Source organism: Rutidosis leptorrhynchoides, chromosome 1, assembly GCF_046630445.1.
Source record: "Rutidosis leptorrhynchoides isolate AG116_Rl617_1_P2 chromosome 1, CSIRO_AGI_Rlap_v1, whole genome shotgun sequence".
Lineage (NCBI taxonomy): Eukaryota > Viridiplantae > Streptophyta > Magnoliopsida > Asterales > Asteraceae > Rutidosis > Rutidosis leptorrhynchoides.
This window is the reverse complement of record NC_092333.1, coordinates 468,240,196-468,253,247: the sequence shown is the minus strand read 5'-3', so window position 1 is coordinate 468,253,247 and position 13,052 is coordinate 468,240,196. Positions and strand designations below refer to the sequence as shown.

Sequence of the window (13,052 nt, the reverse complement as noted above, 5' to 3'; positions counted from 1 at the left end):
TAAGACTTTAGAGATTATATAATCGCCGCGGAATGTTTCTCCAATGAAGTTATGAATTAATACTTCGTCAGTTATTGTTGTTGGTACTCCTTGGTATCTATGGTGCGTATGACGTTGATGCTCGTGGGACAGATTGTGAAGTTGAGGTTTACAACGCGGTTGTGGTTGGAGGTGGTAATGGTACTATTGGCGTTGATGATGGTGGTACTGGTTATACTACTGGTGCTGCTGCTGGTGTTTGTAATCTCTGCACCATATTCTCCAAAGCCACTACCCGAGCGCGAAGTTCGTTGACTTCTTCTATTATTCCAGGATGATTGTCGGTCGGAACGAGCAGATAAATAAAATCTAGAATTTGATGTAGTATATAATCGTGACGAGATACCCTGGAAATGAGAGAGAAAATGGTGTCTCGAACAGGTTCACCGGTAAGTGCTTGAGGTTCTTCGCCAAGAGGGCAATGTGGTGGATGAAAAGGATCGCCTTCTTCTTGTTTCCAATGATTGAGGAGGCTACGAACCCATCCCCAATTCATCCAGAATAGGTGATGACTGATTGGTTGATCCATTCCGGTCACACTGCTTTCGGAGCTTGAGTGAGATTCCATTTCAGAATCCGAGTGACTTGAACTGATGACAAATTCCATTTCGTACGATTGGATAAAGTATTTTCGATATAAAAATGATTTTTCGGCTATCGGGTGGTATTCTATTTACATAGGATAACTATATATAGAGATCAAAAGATTTCATAGATTACGGAGGAATTTGCGGGGTATGTCAGGTAAAGTTTAAAGTAACAGATACGATAAGATATGATTTAGCAGATACGCTAAGATATGAAGTTTGTCTATACACTACTCATGCAATTAATGTAGCAAGACGTGTCTAGACTAATAATGATAAGCAGGTAATTTCCTATGGATGATAAGTAGATGATTTCCGACTAGAAATGATAAGCAAAACTTTTGACATGCAGACACGGTCGAAGTCCAGACTCACTAATGCATCCTAACGACTTATCAGTTAGACACACTAATGCAGACCTGATTCGCTAAGACCACCGCTCTGATACCAACTGAAAGGACCCGTTCATATACATTATAAACGATTCACAATAGTTGATTACATTGCGAGGTATTTAACCTCTATATGATACATTTTACAAACATTGCATTCGTTTTTAAAAGACAATCTTTCTTTAGATCAAAAATTGACAGGCATGCATACCATTTCATAATATCCACTATCCAACTATAAATTGATTTAATAATAATCTTTGATGAACTCAATGACTCGAATGCAACGTTCTTCGAAATATGCTATGAAAGACTCCAAGTAATATCTTTAAAATGAGCAAATGCACAGCGGAAGATTTCTTTAACACCTGAGAATAAACATGCTTTAAAGTGTCAACCAAAAGGTTGGTGAGTTCATTAGTTTATCATAATCATTTATTTCCATCATTTTAATAGACCACAAGAATTTCATTTCCAGTTCTCATAAATATACGTCCCATGCATAGAGACAAAAAATAATCATTCATATGGTGAACACCTGGTAACCGACATTAACTAGATACATATAAGAATATCCCCTATCATTCCGGGATCCTCCTTCGGACATGATATAATTTCGAAGTACTAAAGCATCCGGTACTTTGGATGGGGTTTGTTAGGCCCAATAGATCTATCTTTAGGATTCGCGTCAATTAGGGTGTCTGTTCCCTAATTCTTAGATTACCAGACTTTAATAAAAAGGGGCATATTCGATTTCGATAATTCAACCATAGAATGTAGTTTCAATTACTTGTGTCTATTTCGTCAAACATTTATAAAAGCGCATGTATTCTCAGTCCCAAAAATATAAAGGGTAAAAAGGCAAATGAAACTCACCATACTGTATTTCGTAGTAAAAATACATATAACGTCATTGAACAAGTGCAAGGTTGGCCTCGGATTCACGAACCTAAATGAATTATATATATTTATGTGTTGGTCAATATTTGTCTAACAAATTAGGTCAAGTCATAGTGTACCACAATCCTAATGCTCGAGACTAATATGCAAAAGTCAACAAAAGTAAATTTGACTCAAAATAATTTCCAAAAATTTATACATGATTAATATATAGTTTAAATATCGTCGTTTTTATATTTTTAAATATTTTTAAAAGGTTTATTAGAGTAAATAATATAATTTATTTATTAATAAATAAAATTTTATATTATATTTATATAATAAAATATACTTTTATATATATTAAGTAATAAAATTTATAGGGTTCATTTAATATTATAAAGATAATATGATACGTATTATTAAAGTAAGTTATTACACGTAGTAAAATATGTTTGTATCAAATATTTATTTGATAAAATAATATCTATAATGATAGTAAGTAAAAGTTGTATTATTTTGTAATAATAATTATTATTATAAAAATATCAATATTTATAATTACTAAGATGACATTATGATAAAACGATAATTCTAATTATGATAACTTTAATATTTACGATAATTTTTAATATTATCTTTAAAATAATAATTCTATTTAAAATAATAATAATAATAATAATGATATTTTATAGTAATAATGACATTTCTATTAAAATGATAATTTTTATTAAAATGATAGTTTTAATACTAACGATAATTTTAATAATAATATTAATGATAAAAATAATAAGAACGATAATTTTATCTAAATCAATATCTTATAATATTTTAATTTCATCATGATACTCTTACCCATTATTTCATAATCGTTTCGTTTAATAGCTTTTAATCGTCTTTTATATCGTGTTCGTAATAATGATAATAATAGTAATCAAAATAATTAGGTGTTACAAATATTTGTTTTAATTACACTAATATTAATAATGATAGTTACTATAACATTATTAACGATAATACTAATAATTATCTTAATGATAATATAGTAATAATAATAATAACAATAACAATAACCATTTTTAAATAATGATATATATATTAATAATGATAATAATAATAATAATACCAATAATAATAATAATAATAATAATAATAATAATAATAATAATAATAATAATAATAATAATAATAATAATTGGATAATAATAATACTAATTATAACTTTAACGATAATAACGATAGTAATAATAAAAAAATAACAATTTTTAATGATAAATCCTTTTATTGATAAAGATAATAATAATAATAATAAGATAAAACTAGAACGACGATAATAACGACGATAATAATAATCATTTTTAATAATAATACAAAAATTCGATGGACTATAACTTCAAATCCGTTCAGCGAAGTCATTCGATATCTAAATGAAAAGTTCTTAATTTTTCGCTAGCTTTCCAACGACATGCATATCTTATACCTTATCTCAGTCGCATATATAACTAATTCAGGATTCAACATAACCTAACTAAAGGCAATATCAAAAGTACAAACATGCATAATCCTATATACTCGAGCACTAGTCAGGGATACACTATTAGTATGTAAAAGTTAAATTATGAGTACTCACGTATCAATATTGAGATTCAATATTGCAGGAAAGGTACGTAGACGCAACGGAGATGATAAACACTATATTGACCTCACGAGCATACCCATGAACCATACCAATCACCTCCATAGCTATAACCCATAATTTCCTTAATCCAATCCCACTCATAAAACAATTTCGAAATCACTCGGACATCACTCTGACGTAATATTTTATGTATACTAATAATATCTTGAAATAATACGGAGTAAATATATATATGTAAATCGATTGAGAGAGTTTAGAGAAAAATATTTTCAAGTTTCTATGAAATAATGAAACCTATTGAATTCTATTTATAATAGATTTTTGAATTATTAAAGTATGAATTATTAAAGTGAATTATTAAAGTTTGAATTATTAAAGTGAATTATTAAAGTATGAATTATTAAAGTGAATTATTAAAGTATGAATTATTAAAGTGAATTATTAAAGTTAAAGTTAAAGTAAAGTAAAAATAAAGTAAAGGTAAAGTTTAAGTATAGTAAAAGTATAAAACTATATACGTATAATACGCGTATAAATATATATAATATTAATTTAAATCGTTATATATATTTAATAAAATAAAATATAAATATTGTTATCTTTATCATACTGGTTAAGTAATGAGTTGTCAAAAGTGGTTCTAGATATTTATAAAAGTTATATACGTTTTAATAATAAAGTTCTTTTTAAACTGAAAACGTTTTTGTACGTTTGAAACTAAATCAAATAAATATAATAATTTTATTTTCCAAAACCAAATATATTTTTAAGAATCATTTGGTTTAAAGGTTAAAATAATAGAAATCGTTATATCATAAAATGTTTAAAAAAAGTAGAATCATATATATTCATAATAGGTTTCAAGTTTTTAAATTACAGTTTGTTGGTGAAGCATGGGATAAAGTTCAAAGGTTAAATAAACGTATGAAATCATCTTAATGAAAAATGTCGAGTTACTTAACTTGTCGATATCCAACATCTAAGTTATTTACACTTCACGTTCTTACTTATAAATCACTTTACCATTTTCCGAATGTTGTCAAAAAGAATAGATTTCTTAAATCACAGTGGACCTCATAACATAGACCCGTAATCATATCATAATGTATCTGATAAATCAACAATTTGATATTATCTTCTAATTCCATCGATAAACATATTGAAATAAATACGATCATGTAAAGTATTATACGTTTAATACTTTATTAATATTCTCAAGTTATAATATATATATATATATACATATATATACATATTTATTTATATATAATGGTTCATGAATCGTCTGAATTTGGTCGAGGTTATAATGAATGCATGAACACAATTTAAAATTCTTGAGATTTAACTTAACAAACTTTGCTTATCGTGTCGGAATAATATAAAGATAAAGTTTAAATTTGATTGGAAATTTCCGGGTTGTCACATATTAGGGAACTCATGATGGGATAAAGGTTACCTAACCATTATGAGCAAACTAATATGATTAAGGTGAATTTCGCACACTTGTGGGATAAAGGTCACCTAACCACTTGTATGTTGAATTTACACGTTTACACAAGTAGGATGACTTGATTTGGGAATCATGAACTTAGGGTCACCAAAGCATGAGGAACAAATAGGAGTTGATGGGATAAATATGCCATGCAAAAGGATTGCATGATCCCATAACTTAGAAGTTGCAAAAGGATTGCAATTGTCATATAATGACTACCTAGCTAAATCAAATGACGGGATAAAGGTCACCTAACCAAAATTTGGTTTATCGTTGGATTCTAAAATTTAATACATATCAATTGAATTTAAAGGGTATTGATTGTTTAATTAAAATTAATACTTAAACAACTTTGTTAAAATTTGTAGATGGCCGCCAATAACAACAACATTCCAAATTCACCAATCAACTTTAACAACCTATCGTTGAGGTCAATCCTAGAAAAGGAAAAACTCAACCATACGAACTTCATGGATTGGTTTCACAATCTAAGAATAGTCCTCAAACTAGAGGATAGGGCCTATGTGTTGGAAGACCCCATTCCCGATCAACCGGAAGAGGATGATACGGAAGGCATGGCTTATTGGGAGAAATATTGCACCGATTCGGTGCAAGTTTCTTGCCTCATGCTTGGGACTATGATACCAGAACTCCAAAAGGATTTCGAGCATCATAGTGCATAGGACATGATCACATAGTTGAATGATATGTTCCTTCAACAAGATCGTGTTGAGCGCTTTGAAACGGTCTGAGCGCTTCATGCATGTCGAATGGATGACTCCCAATCCATTTCATCTTATGTCCTTAAGATGAAAAGCCTAATTGATCGAGCGAACCATCTAAATTGCAACGTGTCTAATGAGTTAGCCACCGACCTTATCTTTAATTCCTTGTCAAAGAGGTTTGACACATTTGTAATGAATTACAACATGAATGGATGGGATAAGAGCATTGGCGAATTACATGCCATGCTAAAGACGGCCGAAGCGAGCATGGGTAAAAGGGCTTCACCCATGTTTATGATCAATGAAGGCGGGTCCAAAAACAATAACGCTTCTAAGCTAAAGGTGGCTAAGAGGAAAGGGCCCGCCTATCAAGGCAAGGGCAAGGGAAAGGGGAAGATGGTTACCCCAACCAACAAGAAGCAAAAGGTTGCCGGTAAAGCTAACCCCAAGGAAGATCCGTGTTTTGGTTGCGGTGAAATGGGTCACTGGAAACGCAACTGCCCGGTCTACCTAAAGGAGTTGAAAGAGAAGAGGGATGCAGGGAAAACATCAGGTAATGTATATATGGTATACATTGAGCTTAGTATTACTTCTTCTAATACATGGGTATTAGACACAGGATGTGGAATTCATATTTGCAATTCTTTGTAGGGGTTCAAAAGAAGTGATCAAGATGCGGGAAAAACAAGTCTCTTCATGGGAAATGGAGAAAGGGTGCAAGTGAAAGCTCAAGGAGACTTTGTTTTAAATCTACCAAGTGGTTTGGAGCTTATTTTGAAAAATGTTTTGTATGCACCCGATTTATCTCGAAACATTATTTCTGTATCCCGTTTGAAATAATGTGGTTTTAATCTTAATTTCATTAATGATGATATCCATGTTTCTTTAGATAATGTGTTCTATTTTAAGGCTTCGCCTTCGAATGGTATTTATGAATTGGTTCATAATGACACATCATACAATAGCTCAATATACCATGCAAACACCAAGAAACTCAAAAGGGATTTGAGTGATTCCTACTTATGGCATTGTCGCCTTGGTCACATAAACAAGAATCGAATGCATACACTTCAAAAGAATGGCCTTTTGAAATCAAATGAACTAGACTCGTTTGATGTATGTGAATCTTGTTTACAAGGCAAAATGATTAAAGCACCTTTCAAAGGGACCTATGAAAGAGCTAAAGACTTATTAGGACTAATACATTCGGATTTATGTGGACCCTTTAAGGCCTTAACTAGGAATGGTGAAAGATACTTCGTTACTTTCATTGATGACTTCAGTCGTTTTGGATATGTCTACTTGTTAAGACATAAGTACGAAACTTTTGAGCCATTCAAAGAGTATCAAAACGAAGTATAAAATCAACTCAATAAGACAATCAAGGTACTTTATACAGATAGAGGAGGTGAATACCTAAGCGATGGCTTACAAGATCATCTTAAAAGTTGTGGGGTTATCTCGCAACTTACTCCTCCTGGAACACCCCAACTTAATGGAGTTTCCGAAAGGAGGAACCGAACCTTAATGGATATGATTCAATCTATGATGGCTAGAAGCTCGTTACCTCTATCATTTTGGGGTTATTGTCTATGCTCCGCGGCTCGTATTTTAAATATGGCCCCAACCAAGAAAGTGGAACGAACACCTCATGAGATGTGGTTTGGAAAACCTCCATCTCTATCATACTTAAAGGTATGGGGATGTGAAGCTTATCCTAAGCGTTACGTCCCTAATAAGTTGAATGCTCGATCCACGAAGTGTATCTTCATATGATATCCCAAGGATGATATGGGATACTATTTCTATGATCTATCCCAGCAAAATGTATTTGTTGCTCGGAAGGCCGAATTCCTTGAAACTAAATTCCTAATAGAAGGTAATAATGAAAGGAAGATAGATCTTGAAGAGGTTCAAGATCAAATAGATGATACACAATTGGTTGACACTAGCACTCAACATGAAAATGTTGAGAATGATCAAATGGATGATCAAAGTATACAATACGTTCGCAGATCTGGTAGGATTAGTAATCCTTCTGAGAGATATAGGTTTCTCATGGATGATTGCTATGTAGTTGATTTGGATTAACCAACAAACTACCAAGATGCTTTATCAAGGATTGATAAAGATAAATGGCAGGAAGCCATGAACGCTGAGATGCAATCCATGTATGACAACCAAGTTTGGGAACTAGTTGTACTACCTGCTAGCTCCAAGTTAGTTGATTGTAAATGGATTTTCAAGATGAAAACCGATATGCATGGAAACTTAAATACATATAAAGCTAGACTTGTAGCAAAAGGTTTCACTCAAACTCAAGGGGTTGACTATGATGAAACCTTTTCGCCTGTGGCAATGCTAAAGTCTATTAGGATATTATTTTCCATTGATGCTCATTATAATTATGAAATATGGCAAATGGACGTCAAGACCGCTTTCCTACATGGATATCTTGAGGAAGATTTCTATATGGTTCAACCTAAAGGTTTTGTCGATCCGAAACATCCTAACAAAGTATGTAAGTTAAAGAAGTCAATCTAAGAATTGAAACAAGCATCTAGAATGTGGAATCATTGTTTTAATGAGGAAGCCAAGAAATTTGGCTTCATTAAAAATGGTGATGAAGCTTGTGTATACAAGAAAGCTAGTGGGAGCACTATCATATTCCTTATATTATATGTGGATGATATATTATTATTTGGGAAAGATATCCCGACAATGCAAGGAGTTAAAACTTGGCTAAAAGGCTGCTTCTCCATTAAGGATCTTGAAGAAGCACAATACATTTTGGGGATTAGGATCTACAGGGATAGATCCAAGAAATTGATAGGTTTGAATCAAAGTGCATACATTGAAAAGATCTTGAAAATGTTCAAGATGGAGAACTCTAAGAAAGGTTTGGTACCTATTCAAAGAGGAACGCTCCTTAGTTCATCTCAGTGTCCTACCACGAAAGATGAACAGGAGAGAATGAAGAAAGTCCCATATGCGTCTGCTATTGGGTCAATCATGTATGCAATGATATGCACTAGACCGAATGTGTCATGCGCTTTTATCTTGACAAGTAGATACCAGAATAACCCAGGAAACAGTCATTGGATTGCGGTTAAAAGTATATTGAAATACCCTAGGAGGACTAAGGATATGTTTCTTATATACGGGTCCGGTGAGGAGGAACTCGCTGTAAAAGGATACGTGGACACGAGTTTCCAAACTGATCGCGATGATTCTCGATCACAATCCAGTTATGTTTTCACATTAAATGGAGGTGCGGTCTCTTGGAAGAGTTCAAAACAGGATGTTGTTGCATTATCCACTACAGAGTCAGAGTACATTGCCGCCTCATTGGCAGCTCAGGAAGCTGCATGGATGAAGGAATTCATCGACGACTTAGGAGTAGTCCCTTCCATTCAGGACCCTCTTGAGATCTTTTGTGACAACGAGGGTGCGATTGCTCAAATCAAGGAACCTCGTGCTCATCAAAAGACCCGTGACATTGAGCGGAGATTCAACTACATAAGGGATGAAGTTGAAAAGGGAAAGATATGTATTCGCAAAGTTCACACAGATCTTAATATAGCGGATCCTCTCACGAAGCTCTTACATGGAGCAAAACATGCAGGACATGTTTGTGCATTAGGGCTTCGATATTCTAGTGATTGGTCATGATCTGCTTTAAGTATTGTAACGGAATGAAATTTGTTCAAACTCATTAATATAATTATGGTGTTAATTTATTAATCATGAGTCATGTTCCTATTTTGCATATTTTATCCATGAATAAGCTATTATTCTAAATTCTGTAGTCGATCACATTTGTGGGAGCAAGTGTGAGGTTTAGACTATTATGAACTTGGATTGGTATATATTCACGGACTGAATGTGGGGCAAGGTTGCTACCAAAGTTCATAGATATTTGTAGGAAACAAATATCGGAAGACCCGCCCACAAGATTTACTAAATGGAGCCTTTGTGGTTGATCACATGTAATCTTGAGTAAAAGCGAATATCATTGTATCCTCTGACCTAAGATACATATTGGGTTCGGATATTTACCAAGTATTGTGCCTTGATTCTTTCCTTCGCTATTCTGAAATATGGTAGTTCATAAAAGGAAGAGCTCAGGTATAATACAAGGTATATGTTTAGGACGTATGTAGTCAAGATGGAATTTGTCCCTCTTATTCGTTGAGAGTCAAATGTCTAAGGCCTGATAAAGTTAAATCTAGAAGAGAGTGATCACTCTGTATCTCTTGGATTTAACATGACATCTAGGACGAAAGGATATTATGAAAGATTCACCTATTCATATTCGAGATGGGAACTCGAAAGGGATGATGTTATTGAATGGCACAAAGTCATAACATGTTGGGGGTGATGGACGGTCGTTAGGTGGTATCCATCACTTGCATTAATTTCTTATGTTTCTCGTGCAAGTGGGAGATTGAAGGTATTTTGTATGCCCGAGAGACATATTAAATTAATGTGGCTAACATGTTATGATCCAAGTCGGGTCATACCCAATAACAAACTTACCGACACCTTATTCGTATTTGATCTTAGTGATTGGATCGTTAATTGAATACGCGACACTTGAACCTTAAGAAAAATGGTTTTCTGAAATATTACTTGATGTGTGTGTATATATATATATATATATATATATATATATATATATATATATATATATATATATATATATATATATATATATATAAATTATGGAATAATTTATATAATATGGATTTAATTATTTATAGGTTAAATAATTAATAAATTATGTTACATTTTTTTATAAAATAGGTTTTATAAATGATGTACACATAATAAATAAAATGGAGATTTTATAAATTGTATTTAATAAAATCAAATTTTATAAAAGAAGGCCATTTTATTTAATACTTGCAAGTGGCATTGGTTGTGGAGTAAGCATGCCATTTTGACAAGTGTTTTACTTGGTTACTTCAATTCAAGATGCATATTAACCAATGCATTGTTGGAGACCACCAAGGCATGCATTCACACATCAAAACATAAGCAAAAAAACTGCACAAACTCTCTCCATTGTTGCTGTATTCTGCCATGGGGTTTTAGGTACCAAAGAGAGTTCATTTCATTTTTTTTGCAAGCTATTTCAAGTGTCAAACAATACCTAACCAAAAGCAAGGTGTTGGTGCACAAGTTTGGGGTATATATACTTGAGGTTTCATACTTTTGGAGCTCCATTCAACATCATCATCTTCATCATTCATTACCTAGCTTGGAATAGGTATAATCTCCTTACTATCTTATAGTTTGTAAGTATATATCACAACTTGATCCTACTTGGGGTTTAACTTTAATTGGTTAAAGATTAACAAGTTTTAAATGGTAATATACTCATGCTTCCGCTTTAATTTGTTTCTTAAAATGTTTTATGTATATTGAAACTTGTTAAATCCCAACAGTTCTATGGGATCGATGCCTCTCACATATTTGGGGTTACCAGTTGGTGTTAACATGTCTCGTATAGCTAATTGGTCACCTCTTTGTGAGCGATTTAAAAAATGACTTGCCGGTTTGAAAATTAATATGCTTTATATAGGTGGTTGTCTAACGCTTTTCAAGTCGGTTTTAGGAAGCTTGGGGATTTACTTCCTTTTAATTTATAAATTCCCGGAAGCAATCATTAATGATCTTGAAAGTATCTACTCGGCATTTTTTGGGGCAGTTCAGAGTTTAATAAAAAGCTTCATTGGATTCGATGGGATCATGTGCTATCGTCGTTGGATCATAGAGGTTTGGGAATCAGGAGTTTGCAAGCTTTTAATCTATCGTTACTTCTTAAAATGCCAAATTCAAAATGGGCAGAGGTAATTCGTGCCATTTACAGTGTCAAGGCAGGTCTAGATGGTTCACAATTGAAGGGATCGAGCGTGTGGTGCTTTATCATCTAGATGTTCACCAAGCTTAAAGCTACGGGTACGATTCCAGATGATGTTTTGCGAGTTAAGATTGGAGAGTGAGGAATAATCGATTTTGGTTGGACAATTGGTTAGGCAATTGGGCTTTGAAAGCCAAGTTCAATAGACTGTATCATCTTGAGGTTAACAAAGAATGCGTTTTAGCCGAACGTTTCACTAACGGTGAATGGCATTGGCAATGGTCTCGAGCTCAAATTGGCGAGGAATGCAGACTCCATTCAATTTTAGCTATGGAACTGAATGGCATTAGTTTTACTGGTAAAAATGATTCATGGTTGTGGTCCATTAGTGAAGAGGGGAATTTCCAGGTTAATAGTACTCGGGTATATATTGATGAGTTAATTCTTCCAATTGTGAATCATCCTACAAGGTGTTGCAAATGGGTGCCACGAAAGGTTAATGTTTTAATATGGAGATTAGTCTTAGATCGTCTGCCATCTAGACTACAATTGTTATATAAGAGGTGTGGACATTGATGACGTGAGTTGTGCAAATTGCGGCTCATTTCCTGAATCTGTCAACCATGTTTTCTTTGAATGTGATCTCGCTCAGCAGCTATGGAGAGCCATTAACTCTTGGGTGGATATAAGTTTGCCGGTTTTTGTGAATTGGCAAGGGCGGATAGCTTGGCTCGAAGCATGGCAAAAGAATAAGGATACGAAGAACATTTTATATCTCATTATTGTGGCAACATTATGTCATATAGACATATATGGAGGTTTCGAAACACGTCTATTTTTGGCCCCAAACCTATGAAGAAGAACATGTTATTTGATTCAGTTCGCATTGTATCTTTCTAGTTAGTAGAAGTAGTTGTAAAGTTAATTGGAACTTGTGGCGTGTAAAGCCATTGCAATTTGTTTGTTTGTCGCCCCTTTAGTGTTTCGTTAATGGGGTGAGTTATATAAATTTGGCCGTTAAAAAAAATTTAGCAGGCTAAATAGAGAATCGTCTTCTTTCTTTTGCGACGACCAATTCAACGTTTGACCGTTTCTGAATAAAAAGAAATGAGAAAAGAAATTTTTCTGGTTGTGGGCCCCGACTATTTGCGGTGACTTCTAAAAAGCATCGCCGCAAATGAGTTGTGGATACCATGTGAACCCATAAAGTAGTCAAAGAATTCGAAATTTTGTCGTTTAGTACCTTATTTGCGGCGAGGTTAATCGCCACAAAAAATGGGTCTTCCCTCGTTCTCATTTTTCTAGTAGTGAATGCCGCAGTTATTGTGGGTTGGGAAGTATTATAGGTGGCCAATTTACCTATTTACTTCTAAATCATTTGTTTCGGTTTATGTTTCATCTTTAACCGTTAAATGAATGATTAGCTAAAAGGA

General features: G+C 33.3%; 1 protein-coding gene across 1 annotated transcript; it reads left to right on the top strand.

Annotated features, from left to right (window-relative positions):
- The first annotated feature begins 11,302 nt into the window (after positions 1-11,302).
- Positions 11,303-12,475, top strand: LOC139904605 (uncharacterized). Its single transcript, XM_071886536.1, has 4 exons — positions 11,303-11,313; positions 11,467-11,639; positions 11,795-12,027; positions 12,146-12,475. Exons 1-4 carry the CDS (start codon positions 11,303-11,305, stop codon positions 12,473-12,475), a joined length of 747 nt encoding a protein of 248 aa, XP_071742637.1.
- Positions 12,476-13,052: the final 577 nt, after the last annotated feature.